General features: G+C 38.0%; 1 protein-coding gene across 1 annotated transcript in view; it reads right to left on the reverse strand.

The window, feature by feature from the left end:
* LOC101848951 (protocadherin Fat 4-like) overlaps window positions 1–17,860 on the reverse strand; it is an 86,086-nt gene that overhangs the window by 13,440 nt on the left and 54,786 nt on the right. The window contains exons 41-59 of the mRNA XM_035968496.1: window positions 17,392–17,556; window positions 16,580–16,744; window positions 15,690–15,836; window positions 14,715–14,868; window positions 13,706–13,971; window positions 12,251–12,487; window positions 11,577–11,888; window positions 10,821–10,931; window positions 10,246–10,455; window positions 8,575–8,733; window positions 7,907–8,143; window positions 7,097–7,279; window positions 6,492–6,910; window positions 5,309–5,543; window positions 4,532–4,645; window positions 3,839–3,913; window positions 1,947–2,132; window positions 1,176–1,340; window positions 86–245 (exon numbers count right to left, since the gene is read on the reverse strand). Coding sequence (XP_035824389.1) covers window positions 86–245; window positions 1,176–1,340; window positions 1,947–2,132; window positions 3,839–3,913; window positions 4,532–4,645; window positions 5,309–5,543; window positions 6,492–6,910; window positions 7,097–7,279; window positions 7,907–8,143; window positions 8,575–8,733; window positions 10,246–10,455; window positions 10,821–10,931; window positions 11,577–11,888; window positions 12,251–12,487; window positions 13,706–13,971; window positions 14,715–14,868; window positions 15,690–15,836; window positions 16,580–16,744; window positions 17,392–17,556 — 3,700 coding nt within the window. The remainder of the gene's footprint in view (window positions 1–85; window positions 246–1,175; window positions 1,341–1,946; window positions 2,133–3,838; window positions 3,914–4,531; window positions 4,646–5,308; window positions 5,544–6,491; window positions 6,911–7,096; window positions 7,280–7,906; window positions 8,144–8,574; window positions 8,734–10,245; window positions 10,456–10,820; window positions 10,932–11,576; window positions 11,889–12,250; window positions 12,488–13,705; window positions 13,972–14,714; window positions 14,869–15,689; window positions 15,837–16,579; window positions 16,745–17,391; window positions 17,557–17,860) is intronic.

Genomic DNA, 17,860 nt, shown 5'->3' on the forward strand with positions numbered 1-17,860 from the left:
AGAGAGAGAGAGAGAGAGAGAGAGAGAGAGAAAGAGAGAGACAAAGAATAGTAGTTTAAGTGACTGATACGATGCTCGCACTCACCATTAGCTGGAGCTGTTTCTGTCAGTGTGTACGTAAATGCCTGCCCCCTGTCTGGGTCCTCTGTCCTCAGCAGACCTATCAATGTGCCACGCTCAGCACTTTCAGCTACAATGTTGTTGCTAAGAGTGATGGCTGTTGGCTTTTCATTCACATCTTTAACCTGTCAGAAAGGAAACAATAAAAATTCTTATGAGACTACACAGGAGCAGACCAAATCTGGATCTGATACAACTTAAGTCGGGTCAGTAAATTTATACAGATAATATGCAAAAGTAACACAGATAAAGATTAGATGAGAAAAATTACCTGCATAAGACAGTATTACTTTCTGAAAATTAAAATAAGAACTATAGGAACTAATCCAGATATTATGATGTTCACAACAATGCTTTTTTTCGGATCATCACTTTTTATTCCATTAAAAAATAAATTTCAAGGTGGATTTTACTGAAAAACATTTAAAGATACAAAAAAATTTAATTTTCAGTTTTCAAGCACTCTCAAGCTATGGAACTTACCAAATTCTGGCAGATATTTTCTCACTAACTTCACCTCTGAAAAGAGGCATCATGACCTCCTTCCGTCGCAAACATTTCGACTTCTATTCAACATAAATCGATTTTTTTCACCCTAAGCAAAGCAAATGAACAGACTTTAAGATGATACAAATAACCCCATAAGTCAAAAAATTGACGAGCGCCTGGTTCCATCATGTCGTGACACATTTACCTACTGCATCAACTACCTATCCCTTAATACCCCTTTCAAAATAGTCAAGTTATTTGAATAATGAGACTATGAGACCAAATGTAAAGTGACTCTCTATTAAAATCAAGTCAAACCGGCTGAGCTACAAAATCTGCCAAAACATGCCAAGCTAAAGAATAGCTCATTTCAAAATCAAATCATATACTCTCATATAACAGTCTAGTCTTGTATGATATCAACTGAGCCAACCAAGCTGCCAATGAAAATTCTACTTATGTAAAGAGTTGCACAAATATTGTTTAACAGTACCAGCAATTCGATGACAATATCAAAAACATTAGTTGCAATGTCAATTTGATCATCTCAAAAAAGACAACTGTACCTTGATAGTGAAAGTTTCACTTGAGGAGAGCCCTCCTTCATCCAACACTTTGATTGTCACAGAGTAACTGTTTTTGTCTTCAAAGTCCAATATTTGCTTTGCAGTGAGAGAGCCGTCGCCTTGGATCTCAAAGACCGATGTGTCACCCTCAAGTTCAAAGAACATCTGTCACAAATACAGAAGGAACAAGAAAAGGTTGTCATAAAAATGTGATCAATCTTGTGTGTGTGTGTGTGTGTGTATGTGTGTGCATGCGCGTGTGTGTGTGTGTGTGTGTGTGTGTGTGTGTGTGTGTGTGTGTGAGAGAGAGAGACAAAGATAGTGTGTGTGTAAGCCTGTGTGTGTTATGTGTACGAGCGTGAGAAGGGGGTCAGGATTTTGAGGGAAGAAGGTAAAACGGGGGGAGAGTCTGGGGGTGGAGGGGGATTCTCATACTTATGGGATCATATAAGAGGGAAAGTCTGAGATCAGGAGTTTGTGCAAATGGCACATGACATACATATAAGTACACATTTTTTTGTCTAAGGGTACTCCTCTTTCATTTTTCACTGTGAGTAGAAGGAAAAAAATTGTATGGACAATAAAACTTCCACTTAACGTTGGGGGATGCTCCCCTCCCCCCTCCCCCCCCTCCCCCCCCAACTCCCCACCGGTCCTGAATTCCTGAATGCAACTTTAAAAATCATGTTGGGCTGTAGGGCAATTTTGCTGGTGTTCCAATGCTATGATTTACAAAATTTCAACATATTATCCTACTCAAGTTTCCCATACCTGCTTACTGTCCGGGTCGGTGGCAGAAATTTCCCCCACCAGCTGTCCAACAATGTTCCCCTCGTCAATGCTGAGACTGGACAGGCTGATGTTGTACGGAGCTTCGTTCTCATCAGTTACTTCCACTGTCAGGTGCTTTGTCACTTTGAGATAAATTCCGTCACTTCCCTCATCCTGGCACATCACCTGAAGAATTTTTTTTAAAACAATTTATCATTAGCAACTTTTTGTTTGTTTGTTAAGTGTTTTACGGTTCTTGCAACTGTATAAGGTCACATGAGTGTGCAAATTTTGTACTTTGAGCACCATCTGAGAGCATGGTAAGTTTATGGATTTAACGCCCCTATCAACACTGTTACATGTATGTTGTTTAAGAGGCAGGACCTCTGAATTCAACAACCATCTCCAATAGAACTCAAAATGGGTTGAGAGCCTTGAAAACTCTATAAAACAACTCGAGTCCGAGAAAACCCAGTCTGGGATTTGAACCACAGCTATCTGCTCCACATTTTATTATGATTCCAACTGAGCTAACGGACCACCCACACCATCTGACTGGTAACAAAGAATAAATAACAATAATGAAACATGCTTATATAATACTCAGCCTCAGTGTGCGGTGGAAAAATGCTATCCTAGAATTACAAAGTTCTATCAGCTCAGTACCTAGTTTTGAGAAATTTGATGTTAACAATTTTGAGTTTCACAATATGTAAATATATATACGGGTGCAAAGCATGGAAATCAATTAGCAGATGGAAAGAACAATTGTGGCGACAGAGTTGTGGTTCATAAGACGCATGCTACGTATCCCATGGACAGCTAGAAAAACAAATGAAGAAATATTGGTTGAAGCAAATTGTAGAAGACAGCTTGTGACGAATATAAGAAAGCGACAGGTAAATTTCTTCGGACACATAATGTGGAAAGAAGCATTGGAGAATATTGTAACAACAGGCAAGTTTGATGGAAAGGGAGGCAGAGGCAGACAGAGGGAAAAGATACTGGACAAGATGAAAACATGGCTAGGAGCAGCAAGAACAACAGACACCATTGCTGCAACACAAGACAGAGTGAAGTGGAGGTCCATGATCGCCCACGCCAGTCGGCAAGGCAGCGGATGATGATGAATTTGTAAAGCTTTTTTTATAATGCAATTCTTTGAATATCTTGACGTCGGCAAGGCACCGGATGATGATGAATATGTAAAGCTTTTTTCATAATGCAATTCTTTGAATATCTTGATAATGACTCCAAATAATCTTATGATTTTGATTGAGCAGATTGAACATTCAGTATGTGACCTCATGGTCTTAGTAACTGTGGCGTCGGTGGCCTAGTGATTAGGCTCTCGGACTCGCAACCGTACGGACGTGGGTTCGAATCCCATCAGGGGCCCGACGTTGTGTCCTTGGGAAAGGCACTTTGCACAAATTTTCCTCATTTCACCCAGGTGGAAATGGGTACCCAGCTATAAACAGTGAAAGATCTTGTCAGTTTGATAGTGTTTGAGCGCGTGAAATCCGCAGCTTGCACTGTATGCTTCTGCGGAAGCTGAGAATGTTTCTGAGTGTTCTCAGAGGGTCTGCTGGGGTAATAATAGTTGTAAAGCGCATAGAGCAAGCTCTTGAGCATGGATATGCGCTATATAAATGCAATTATTATTATTATTTTTAAATAAGTCAGATAGAACTTTGTAATTCTAAGGTTGCGATAAGTCAAGCAGTTAACCAAAGGGACTTCAGTAACACAAGCACTGTAGGCTCAGGGGAGCACAGCTCAAAACCTTATGTCTAGGGGATGATGAGGGACCCTATTTATCTTCCAAAGTATAAGTGAGGATTTCTAGATGACAAGCTGCCACGGTTCAAATTTTCAACATTTCAACTCACCTCCAAAACAAAAGTTTTCTGAGCTTCATAATCAAGATCAGATGTACTGACTACCACTTGGACATCATTTTTAATCTGCAGAAAGAAGAAAACAAAAACAGGCCGTATAAACACACTCATAACAGGAAAAATAGAGAAAATATGTGAGGCAGCGTGGTGAAATCAGGCGCTCATCAAAATGACGAAATTTGAGAAACTGGCATTTTTCCACCAGTTTGAAGCTTAACCTCTGTTATGCCCATGTAAAAACACATTTCAAGGTGAATTTTACTTATTAAAAGCACAAAATATGTCATTTTCAAAGATTCTTTAGCTATTGGAGTTACCAAACTTTGGTGGCCATTTCCTTGCTAATTTCACCACTGAAAGCAAATGACCTCACTTACTTCAAGCGCTAATATCTTGAGGTCTATTCAAGATAAATGAATATTTATTTCTTTGGAATCAAGGAAAATGAATCAGCTTTCAGTTAATACTAATAGCTCCACATGCCCAAAAATTGATGAGCTCCTGACTCCACGGCGTCATGACACATATAGCGTCTCTTCTTTGCTACTTCCTGTCTGATAAATGAAACTGGCTCAGTAAAATAATCCAGTCTTGACATCAAAGTTGGACCTAAAACTAAGCTAATTCTGCATAAAAATGGACAATTTGACTTCTGTTGATGGACAAACTATTATCATTACATACTGTAAAGGGCACATCTTGCAGGTTCTGTACAATACAGCGGTGCTGCTGATCAGTGTCCTCGTCCACCACACTCAGAGAGCCCACAACATCATCCACTACAGCTGATTCTGATATCTGAGGGAAGAATAAAGAGGCATAATTATGTATGTGTACTTTTGAGTGTGTGTGTGTGTGTGTGTGTGTGTGTGTGTGTGTGTGTGTGCACGTGTGTGGTGTGTGTCTGTGTGTGTGTACGTGTGTGTGTGCTCGCATGCCTTACAAGTTGAACCAATGGTGAATGCAGACATCTTTCCTCTTACAATTTTTACACAGTTAATCTTAACGCTTTGCTTCCTGTTTTGTATTCCAAGTAATATACCCATGGAAGATGTGAGTTACGGATAGGAGGCAAAGCATTGATTCTTGCAGAACTCAAACATCTATGAATGAATCACCTAGATTAGGAAAGAAAGATGATCAGAGGATGTAAAAGAGTAGTTCAGAACAAATAAAAGACTAAAATGTTAAAACTGATTATATCTTTTAAAGGGATGTCTCTTCATAGAAAGGTACAGTCCAACCTGCTTTAACGATCACCTAAGACAACCACCTACACAAAAGAATGCTTGCAAATCCCTAGCTCCATTGCATTTTTAAAAACTTATAATGACACTGTCCAAGACAACCATTTTTCTCCTCAACAAAGAAAGGCTGTCTTGGACGATCTCAACTGAGCTTGAGTCATCAAAATAATAAAATATGAAATACCCGAACACAAGTGTGCCAGAAAGTATCTACCTTATCATTGTCCAGCGTGATATCAGTAGGAGCGTCATTGACATCATTCACAACAATCCTCAACGTGTATTCGAGGCTCAACGGAGGAGTGCCTGAATCCGTCGTCTGGATCAGCAAACTGAAGAACGGATTCACCTCAAAATCCAAGGCTTCAGTCAAGGGTCCCACCAACAAAGTGCGCCCTTCAATTTTAAAGGCATCCAGCAATTCTGGGTTGGCCTCCCCTCCATTTACCCTGAAAGTATTATATATATTATTTTCTCAAAGCATGTAAAAAGTAATACATTTTTTATTGATATTGCAATTTGAACAACAAAAGGCATTACTAAAATTTACATTGAGAATCATAGAACAGTTTGAGACTCAAAACAACTTATGTCTCTGTAGTGTATTAACAATCTCAAATATGTGAGTCATATCTGTAAAAGCAGTACAATTGTCTATGTCTCCAAAAGTCTAGCAGGTCGGCCAGATGGCACTCACACATGTGAACCCCCCCCCCCCCCCCAAACAGACGCATGACAGACTGAAATATCATTCATATGCTTGCAGATATGGCAGCCTACCTCACTTTAATGCCCCCCCACTCCCTCCCATCTCTAAAATATTCTCTTTGATACTCTAAGCTGACTCTACCCTCCCTTGCCAGAGTAGTCAGCTAGAATGGAGACTTCTGATTATTACTCTTACTGTTTGCTGGTTACTTAACTCTTTAATCCAGGAATTATTTTCCCCGTTTTGAAGGAATTTTTTCCAGATCTTGAGAAACATGTAACGGGGGATACACGCAAATTTAACACTGTGTCAAAGAGAAAGAGCAAGTAGTTTATACATTTATTTAATTCTTCCGAGTCACAATAAATCTATTTGGATTCATAAGAGATTGTATTAGCAGTTATACTTCATGCACCCTACAATCCAATCAGACGCTGGAACTGTCTACTCGGGGACCGGGCGAGTTTCACTGGACACTCCAATCATCCACTCAGGGTTATACAGAGTTAAAGATTGTGAGTATCAATATTTAAAAAAGAGACTGAAATAATGGGTCAAAATAAAAGTATGAATATAATAGGGCGGAGATATATTATATGACAAAAGTGAGTGGATTTTCCTCAAGTTTACTTGTATGGTTTCAGAGAAAAGACTAAAAAGTACACTAGACTGTCTGTCCTTGACTTACCCAGGAGCCACGGAGATGAGTGAATACTTGTATATCTGGTACGGCTCAGGGTCCAGTGTGTTCAGGTCACCAATCACCCTGTTTTCTGGAGAGTTCTCGTTGACAGTACCCCCGCCATAGATATTGATTCGTTCTGGGGGCTCGTTGACATCTTCCACTTTGATCTGAGTGTCAGTGTGGACAGATTTGTGAGGGTAAACATGATATTGTGTGAGGTGAACATTTGTGGGGGCTTGTGTAAGGGAGAATGTGGGTGGAGGTTTTATGCAAGAATGAACGTGTGTGAGAGTTTGTGTAAGGGTAAACATGTTTGACAGTTTGTGTGAAGGTGAATGGGTGTGGGAGTTTGTGAGAGGTGCATTTGTGTTTGTGAGTGAGTGGAACAGAGAGAGAGAGAGAGAGAGAGAGAGAGAGAGAGAGAGAGAGAGAGAGAGAGAGAGAGAGAGAGAAGAGAGAGAGAGAGAGAAATGAGAGAGATAAACAGATAGACAGACAGACAGACTCACTTTTTTCAAAAGAAATAAGGCAATATCTGATATATCAATTAAAGGTACCAATTTTTCATACAGTAAAACACTATATGCACATTACATCTTAGAGCTCACCTTAAAAGTCCCAGTCAGGTCAACCTGGTTTCCTTTTGTGTCCGTGCCTGATGCAGACAGTGAGACGGTGAGGACAGGAATTGTTTCAAAATCTACTGGTGTTTCCATGATCAAGCGATTTTCGTCCACTCGGAAAACTTCTGTTTCAGTCTCCGCTGTTTTCAGATCAAAATAACTGTAGTCCTGCACACAAAGATAAATAAAAAAGATATCATATTTGAGATGGAAAGTTTCTGTTATTACAATTTGTAAGAACTATTGTTCTAATCGAAAGATTGGTGTCATCTCTACTGTTTGACTCAACAATTGAGGTTTGAAAAAATAAATGTGTTCAAAATCTGCTGTAATAGTTCAGAAACATAATAACAGTATATATGTGAGATGTGCAAACAAAATAAATTACTTCAATAATTTTAGCCCTATGGACAGAAAATCATCAAATGTACAGGTTGAGTTTGAACAACTTATTAGTATGAAATGATAACAGACATGTTAAACATGAAGAAAACGGCATCAGTTGAAAATCTACAAATTTGACCACTGTATCGATTTTTTACCGATATCTGCATTCACTGACTGAAAGAAGTAACTCACTTTGTCAGCATGTCTCACATATATACGCAGTCGCTCAGGTCACAAAGGAGCTTAAGTATTGAATTACCTGTCTTCTTTCATGTCCACAGCTTCATAAACCCCTTCTATCTCAATTTAAACAAGTTTATTAATAATAAAACTAACACGTTTATTTTTAACCTGTCCATCTCAATTTGTATCTGTTCACAATTAATAACAAAAGTGCCAATGCTTTACCCCTTCAATCTCTGTTTGCGTCAGTTCATTGATAACAGCAAAAGTTCCGACTTCTTGACCCTGCACATTTTCTGGCACTGTCATCTCTCCCTGAAGAACTAAGGCCTTGGGAACATCCGCGGACTCGATGATGAACACTGTGAAGTCCTTGGTGAAGGGAAGGTTCCCTGGGCCACTGTCTGTACATTTGGTAGTCAGGGACACAGACTTTCTTTCCACAGGAACATCTCCGTTCACCTGATGAGAACAAACATGGGATGTAACTGTAAAATTACCCGAACAAAATTGTTGATTTTGTTGTTTGTTTGGTTGTATTTTTTGTCTGTTTATTTTCGTGTATGTTAAAAAAATTATAATACAGACAAAGTACTACGTTTAAAGTAGATATATCACTACAATCATACCTTGATGTACACTGAACATTCTGAAGCATATGGCTAAATGTTCTCCAGTACTCACTGTCTCCTCTAACTATTTCCATCTGAAGAGGGCCCTTTATTCTATCACAAAAAGACATTTTCCATTTTTCCTTGAGCATAATAAAGAAAGAATGTTTGACTGCTAAAGTGTAGATTTCAATAAATTTAAAAAATCATTTCCATGAAACACTGCTCTTTCTCTTCAATCACTCTTTTGCTTAGAAAGATGGAGGAAAGTTTAATACAAACCTGCAGAGCATTGTCATCTGGATTGATTCTAAAGTATTTTTCCTTTTCATTCATGACGACACATGAGTGTGTTTGTTTCTTGCTGTCAGCACCAGAGTTGTCAGGGTCTGAGACTAAGACAAAGCCGACAGTGTCTCCATCTTGTGCTGTCATCGGAACCTGTGAAAGCAAAGATAAAGTGAATAATCTGATCATAGCATTAAATTTTCTCAAGGACATACCGTCGCCAGAGTACAACAAGCCTGTAACCCACACAATGTCACAAAACACTTTTGTTGTTGGGGGGGGGGGGGGTTTCTACTAAATGTAACGTTGCGGTTTTTGTGTCAAATTTTTAGACATGTAGCTCAATAAACATCGCAAGAGCAACATTCCGACTTTCATTTTTAGTAAACACTGTTAGATGAATTGACAAAGTTTTTTTCCTTCTCCTGTAAAGTTTTGTTTTTGTGGGATACAGGGTTGTTGTACTCGGGTGAAGATACATGAATGTGAACAACTAATGAACGGTTTTCTGAAAACTAGCTTTTCTTTTCACGGAAGACATTATATTGTTAAGTTTTTTCTGTATGTACACTATGACATATAATTATTTTACAAATAATTCTGAATACTTTGACACTAATACAAATTCAGTTATTACCACATATCACATTTATTATGGGTTTCATAATAACCAGCACATATTTCCTTTAGTTTAGAAAAAATTAGAATAGATAAAGCACCAAAAAAATGACAACACATAAATAGGAATAATCTTCAATTATTATTTTTTTAAATCGGTAATTATCTTGCAAGAGGAGTAACAAAAATACAACCTCAGCATGACAATAAACAGTTTTAAAATTGACTGTGCTCAACATTAATAATGATCAAATCAGTGTAAATTTGTCTTCTTCAATCCAAGCAAAACGGATCATGATATGCCTTGTCAAAGTAAAAAGTCTTCCCCTCATATCGATTCAACATTGAAACTCCTGGATTGATATCTACAAATTATCGACATCAACATGTGTTAGTGCACCAATGTTGTACCTTTAAACCTCTGCACAATAACGCGTCATCTGTAAACACTAGCGTGCAGAAAGACAAAAGCACAGAAGCACATGTGCTGCACAAAGATAGTACAAGACAAGATGGGTCACTCAGCCAAAGATAGTACAAGACAAGATGGGTCACTCAGCCTAAAAAGTGTCCGCAGGAAGTATGCTCTTTGCCTAAAAAGTGTCCGCAGGAAGTATGCTCTTTGCTTCAGATGGCGCTGCAGTCTGTTTTGAAGCTCTCTTCCTTGCGTGCGCAGATCGACTGCTGTTCATCAGCAGTTCGAGTTCGTTCAGTGCAGAGTTTTAGGTTATTTATACTTTAATGACCTCTCGCCTTTCATTCTAAAGTCAAATTAAACGAAGAAAACAATCACCCTTTTCTCCGGAAGAGGTTTTTTGTCAGCGTAACCATTTTTAAAAAGCGTTCTTCCGAAATTCATCCCAAAACTTGCTAGTTTCACTTTGATTTTTAAAAACTCAAGTAGGGTAACTCTGTTCGCAAAGAGTGCGCTTTTGTGAAGAGGGCGCCACCAAATTTTGAGGACACTTTTTTAATTGGCTCAAAGAGAGAAGTGGCCCATCTTGTTATGTACTATCATTGTGCTGCATCCAAATGTGTTTGGCTTACCTCACTGTGTGACAACTTGATGTCTGATGGGGGCTCATTAATGTCTAAGACCTTGATGGTGAAAGTTTTCTCAAAGCTGCCCTCTGGGGTTCCGCTGTCTACACATCGGATGGTGACTTCGTACTCTGACTGAGTCTCCGCGTCCAGGGGCTGGTAATTGGCCAATACAGAGTCTTTCTCCACATGAAACATCTCCCAGTTGTTTAAAATCTGTGGAAATATTGAATGTCATAAACTCTATGATTACAATAAAAGAGACTCCACACATGCCTGGCTCACGTGTTAAAAATTATTATATTTCTCAAAATACAAAAGCCTATCCTGTCAAAGAGTTTATAATATTCATTCATTGGTTTAAATCACCAGAAATCTTTCTCCAAAAAAAAAAGAAAAAATTTGAAAATGAAGAATAAGGAGGAATACCAGAATGATGGAAAGAAAATATTATGAACTTTTTATCATCTAACACTTTCTAAATAACTGACAATAATTAGTCAAGTTAGGATTTACACTTTACAAATTTAAGTAGCGAATCAAGAAAAACGTAACATCATCAGTTTCCTTGAATCATTCACCTGATATACATAGTGCTGGTTAGTATCTCTGTCCACACACTTCAGAGTTCCAATCTTGTAGTTTGGATCATTTTCTGGGACTTCTAGTGTGTCTGGTTCAAGTAAAATATCCTAGGGAGGGACAACAGAAAAACATAGTTAACATTTGTTGTATATGTATGCAAAGATAAAACCATGAACAGAATCACACAAATATACATACATTCAAAACTTTGCATAAAAATATAGACTTTTTTATGTTGTGTATTCTACTTGAGAACAGTCAAGAACACCAACAACATTAAACATTAATAAATTAAGCTACTTCTCAGGTTGTGTTCAAGAGTTTAATAAGACTTAAAACGTTACATGATTGTGGCTTGTGTTGCCGTTGACATCTTTTTGTTCTGTGTGTCTTTTTTCCTTTTTTCTTGCTCTCTATGGTACTGGTACTAATGATTACAGTACTCGTTATGCAACACTGAAATTGGGTACTTATAAATTTACATCATGATTACTTTACTTTACAACACTTTAAGTAAACACATACATCAGTCTAAGTATTGTACAAATGAAATCTCTCCTCCTCCATCCTGTGTCTGCCTCTATTTCTTGTTGTCTCTGTCTGTCTGTCTGTCTGTCTGTCTGTCTGTCTGTCTGTCTGTCTGTCTGTCTATCTGTCTGTCTGTCTGTCTGTCTGTCTGTCAGTCAGTCTCTCTCTCTCTCTTTCTCTCTCTCTTCTTTCAACCAACTTCAAGCAAAATAAAATAGCACTTATGTCATTGCTGATGATTCAATAGAGCACTCTTTCTGGTTCTGCAGGTAATATGAGCCGCAAAACAGACACACAATAATATTGATAAAAACATGCTCAAAACATTGCATAGCTCCTACAGAACTTACTGTTGGTGCATCATTGCTGTCAGTGACTGTGAACTCCCATTTGTTTCTCATGGAAAGCTGTCCTTTGTCTGAGGCATCAACCTCTAATGTCAGAGGCTCTGCACTGGCCTTGTAAGTAATTGGCTCAGACAAGAGAACATCTTGGGTACACACTGTGAATGATGAATCACGTTCAGGAACATTTTCCTGAAAAAAAAATGTTTAATCCACAAATCAAGCGATGTTTTTACTTAGTAAACAAAACATAGAAATTTGGAAAGTAAAACATTTCAAATATTGTACCTGACATAATATGATATAGAATGTCAAATGCATAGAGCTTGCTCTTGAGTGGAAATTTGCGCAATACGAGTACTAATGCTATCTATTAATATTATTATTGTTATTATTCATTTATCTATTATTATCCTATATAACTTTAAAAGAAACCTAGACAAGACAAGTATAGAAATTGCACGGAGTCTGATGCGAAATTTTAAAAAGTTGCACTTTAAGTAAAGAGAAAAGACATCAGTCAAAAAAGTAGCATTTAGAGAAAAACAATCTACCAGTTTGCACTCCACACCCGCTTCGCTCAGCTTGAAATGTTTTGAAGACCTTGCAGTCATTTTCAAACTGGCTTGGTCCACTCCGTCTGGATCAAACGACTTCACGGAGGCAATAACAGTATCCACTTCTGTATTCTCTGCGATTGTAAACTTGTCAAAATCCTCCATCAAGGTGATTTCCATATTGACTGGAGCTTCATTTTCATCTTCTACAGATATAGTGAACGTCTTTGACACCTGAGGAAGTCAAGACAACATTCATGTTTCCGAGAAAAAACATTTTTGTGTTATCCGGCCAGAAAAACACACCATCCACTTGTTCCATTGATGTCCTTGTAAATGTGTTTTATGGTGTTTCTTTGCACTTACCAAGAAATCATACATGAAATATATCTTTAATGGATAAAAGATTATCCATATTATTCAAGTCTTCTATGAACACTGCCACCCTGCATCACTTTTCTTTGCCAATATCCTATCTTTAATAATGATTAAATGATCTAAGAGCTGTATGCATCCAGCTGTCTTGCTTTTTTTGTCCTTTGGTATTTAAAATTTTTAATTTGTTTGGTGCACATCTAGAAAATGGTTTAAAAAGAAACAAAAAAACAAAAACAAAACAAAAGAAACAAAACAAAAAAGAAAAGAAACAGACAAGCTAGCGGGAAAGTAAGTAGTGGATTTAAATGGGAAAAAGGTGTGTGTTTGACTTCCCAACTGAAAGGAAAAATATATTAATCAACTTTTCATTGTGAATGATATCACATCGATACAAATATTCTTACAATCACATCGATTCTGGGTGACCACTATGCAGAATCTTGTTTCTGAGCAAGAGTTGTGTTTAGTTTAGTTTTAGTAAGGTTTTACAGCACTCGCAACTGCTTAAGGTCATATGAGTGCCAAGGAGTGGATATCAACAGAGTAGTCCAAACGGGGAATCACGCTTACTCTGTTCACCTCTCTAGCCTCAACAGCACAAAGTCTGCTTCGACTATCAAGGTACCCCGGAAATAGCAGTTCACAAGAGAGTGACAAACATACAAAAGAAGTAGAGGAAAAATGATGATAGTAAGGATGAGGAAAGAAAAAGCAGCAGTTCCCCTAATGTTGTTCCGGCACGGTATGACATTGATAAATCAGCCCATTTACAATTCTACAGTGTATAAGATCATGTTAATATCCCCTGTTTGGGAATAGCCTAAAGACACTTCAGTCAGTAGCACTGCCTTGGGGGGTGGGGGGGGTAGGGTTGTTGTTTTAGGACATGTCCCACTGATTTTGCTGGTTCCTGCTTTTTTCCCTGATAAATATGTAAATGAGCTGACTTAACATTCAACAACTGCGGATGAAAATGTTATGGAAAACTATTTCCAATCACAATCCATCATCGCCTCTCTCATCATCATAGCAAACACCTTTCAACAAGACTGATCAGACAAAATTAAAACTTACAGATTTGAGTGGCAATCCGTTGTCACTTGCAGTGACCTCGACACCGACCGTAGGTGCTGACTCAAAATCCAGATTACCAGTGACAACCAGCTTGTTGTCTTGGATTGAAAACACGGTGGAATCCACAACAGTAAAGCTGACAGTTTGCCCATCATCTGGATCTTCCACAGTCAGCTGCCCAACCACGCTGTCTATTGGGGCAGCTTCTCCGATTGTGAATGCTGGGAAATCCAAGTTGAATGAGTAAGATAAGTGTACAGTACTGTCTGTTCTTGTTCATGATGGAGTTACGGCTCAAAATCTTACAAAACACAAACAGAGTGAATGAATGGACTGGAAAGAAATAAAATCCTATCAGAGACACCTTGGTAAGAGTTTTACGGCTCTTGCAACACAATAAGGTCAAATAAGTGTTCAGAGACACCTTGCTTTACTACCTTCTCAAAGTTATTACAGTTTTTGAAAGAAACCTAAACTGCAATATGATTGCCAAATTTCATTATACTTCTAAATGACAATTCTCTGAAATTATACTGAGTTAGCTTGCAGTTTTAGTTTCAAAAGTAAACAAAAATGCTCTTTTTGGATAGTGACATTATTCATAAAATAGTGGTTTTCATATATTTTACACTCTGCCTATTACATATGAATACAAGCCACAACATGATATAAAAAGCTGAAACATCAAAATGTTCACTGAAAAAGCAAGACAGTGCTTCCACTTCATAAAATATTCAAATGCTTTTAACGAGATGCATCTAACAACATTAAAAAACTATTTATATTTTTATAATGCTCTTTACTCCATTTAAAAAAAAATGTTACGATTTTATCAATAAAATATAGCACTGAAATGATGAAGCACACAAGGCCATTTACAATTCCTTGAGAGACTTTCATTGCAATAATTGCCTGTCCTTTGATCAACTCACTCTTGACGATGTACGAACAAGAGAAACCTATGACATGGATTTGCTGTGATTCATCGTCATAAAATCATGCAGCTCACCTGATAACTCCAAGTTAAAAGGTGGGTCATTCACATTTTGAACAATGAGCTGAATGTCAAATTCAGAGGACAATGGAGGATCTCCTGTGTCTGTGACCTTGACCTTTAAGATGAAGGATGGCTTCTGTTCATAATCCAACTCCGATTTTGCTACCTGAAAATAAAGAACATTATTATTTCATACATTCAAAAACATACTTTAGATGTAAGTGATTTCAAAGGATAACAATATTCAATAAATATTTGCGAGTGTTTAACAACCCAAAATGGTTATTTGTTCCTAACTAGAACAAGCATTAACTGCAGTAGTAACATCCCACAAAAAGCTATTACTATTACAATTGACCGTAAGCATTTTATAGAAAACTTAATGAATAATAATAATAATAATTAATAGCATTTGTATTGCGCAAATCCCTGCTCAACAGCAAGCTCTATGTGCTTCACAATCTATACTATTACCCCAGCAGACCTGAGAGCATTCTGAAACAACCTCAACTTCCTGGGAAGCATACAATGCAAGCAGCCATTTATAGGCGGTAAAACACTAACATACTGACAAGATCTTTCACTGTCTATGGCCAGGTACCCATTCATACCTTGGTGAAGTGAGGAAAACTCGAATAAAGTGCCTTTCCCAAGAACACAACGTCGGGCCTGGGTCTCGAACCCCCGAGCCCGCAACCTCACGATTATGAGTCCGGTAGCCTAACCACTAGGCCACCGACGCCACATAACTTACTATGAAATTGATCTGACTCATCGGTGCAAGTATTTCCTTTAGGAAAACTTGTAAGCGTTGGAAAAATGTAAATGTTAAGGAGAAGGAGAGTCAGATTATCTTAAAGAATGCCCCTAAAAGACCATGAAGGAGCCACAAGAATTCAATGATCTCAAAAAGTGGTTTTGGCACTAACAAATCATTTCAACAGTAACCACAACAGCATTTCCAAACAAACTTTTAAGAAAACTTACAATAAGCGTATCATCATCGATAGAAAAGAGGTCATCTCCTCCCTCAATGAGTTCATAGGTGAAGGTCTGACTCAGACCACCAGCATTATCCGGGTCTGTGGTCATGAAACTGCCAATCTCTCTGCCAACTTCACTGTCTTCTTTCACCTGGTAAGAACAGACAAGTAGTAGTAGTAGGGGTAGTAGTAGCAGTAGCAGTAGCAGTAGTAGTAGTAGTAGTAGTAGTAGTAGTAGTAGTAGTAGTAGTAGTAGTAGCAGTAGCAGTAGCAGTAGTAATAGTAGTAGTAGTAGTAGCAGTAGTAATAATGGTAGTAGTAGTAGTAGTAGTTAGAAGAAGAAGGAGGAGGAGGAGGAGGAGGAGGAGGAGGAGGAGGAGGAGGAGGAGGAGAAGACGAAGAAAAAGAAGAAGAAGAAGAAGAAGAAGAAGAAGAAGAAGAAGAAGAAGAAGAAGAAGAAGAAGAAGAAGAAGAAGAAGACATTTTCATCATTTACAATGCTCAATGTGCTTTACCAAACATATTACAAAGGCATAAAAATACATGTAGCATTCATGCCCATGGGCATTCATGTATACTTAAGTTTGTGTTTATAGCTAATATAATGAGTTGTCACCAACTGACAGTATAAGTATATCTTTTGCATAAATCCTAGGTTTCAATTATTTTCATTATGAGCTAAAACATGACACAAACTCTGTTGGCAGAACCTTTATCTATTGTGCAGCAAAGTACCAAATTTCCACAAGTACTGCATCTGTGAAACTATGTTATACAAAGATTGAAACAAAACAAAACAAAAGCAAACAAACAAAAACAGACCAAAAAAAAGCAAAACAAAGCACAAAAAGCCCCCCCCCCCCCCCCCCAAAAAAAAACCCCTCCTAAACTTACTTTGTTCCTGGACAACCTGAGAGCATTTGGCTGTTCGTTGACATCCAGGACCTGCACAATAATGTCCTTCTCCAAGGACATGGGAGGCTCCCCGCTGTCTGTGACCTTCAACCTGATGCTGATTTCTCGTGTCCTCTCATAATCCAGACTGGCAGCTGATGTCGTCTGCAAATATTCAACCAGAGTCGAGGGTTAAGGAAATAGGTAAAGTATCAGTGATCTTATATGAAAGGGATATATGAAATCTACAGAGCTTCATACTACTTTCTTCAAACTATGAAAACTGCTGTTGACTGTTCTATGCAGCAGTCATAAGTCAAACTCACAAGGAACCAACTGTTTCGTCATGAAGGAAGAATTGAAAAAAAAAAAATTTTAATTTGTTACCTATAAAATCATTAAATTTTTGTGGAGAATATTGGGCAAAAATTTTTTTTATGAAATAGAAATTTCTCATCACAAAATGTACTACAATTTAAATTTTTAATTTCACACACACTTACAGTCACCCAAAATCATATGCTTACATACAAAACACACGTATGTACACAAATATGCACTGAAGCAAACATTTGCTTTCCATATCTCTTTCTTTCTTCTCTCTCTCTCTCTCTCTCTCTCTCTCTCTCTCTCTCTCTCTCTCTCTCTCTCTCTCTCTCTCTCTCTCTCTCTCTCTCTCTCTCTCTCTCTCTCAATCATAAACACACATACATACTCACAAATATATTATATACATTCACAAACACACACACACACATACATATACTCATTTAAAAGCTTAGTAACTTGATCTAATCCTATGTCATCCCAACCTTCAGCAAATTGCCAGCAGTGTAGAACTGCGTGCTGCCAGAAATTGTATACGTGAACGTCTGGCCCTCATCCACATCCTCCACACCTAGAGTGGCGACTGTCTCATCCTGAGAGTTTTCCTTCACTTGGATCATAGTGATGTCCTCACCATCCAAGAGCAAAGCCTGAGAAAAATATGCACGGACAGGGTCAGTTTAATTTCATCTATATTTCTTAAACAATACTTAACTATATGCTCATTGATAGAAATGTGCAATGTTTGACCAATGATAAGAGATATATGCACAACGTGTACTTTTTCATTATGGAAACTGTATGTAACAAATGAGTATTTTATATGATGTGATGTGGGCCATTGGCCTTAAATACTGAATAAACTTACTTACTTAAACCATGGATCAGGGTGAGTGCAAGTGTGTGTGTGTGTGTGTGTGTATGTTAGTGTGTGTGTGTGTGTGTGTGTGTGTG

The sequence above is a fragment of the Aplysia californica genome, unplaced genomic scaffold, assembly GCF_000002075.1.
Source record: "Aplysia californica isolate F4 #8 unplaced genomic scaffold, AplCal3.0 scaffold00062, whole genome shotgun sequence".
NCBI lineage: Eukaryota > Metazoa > Mollusca > Gastropoda > Aplysiida > Aplysiidae > Aplysia > Aplysia californica.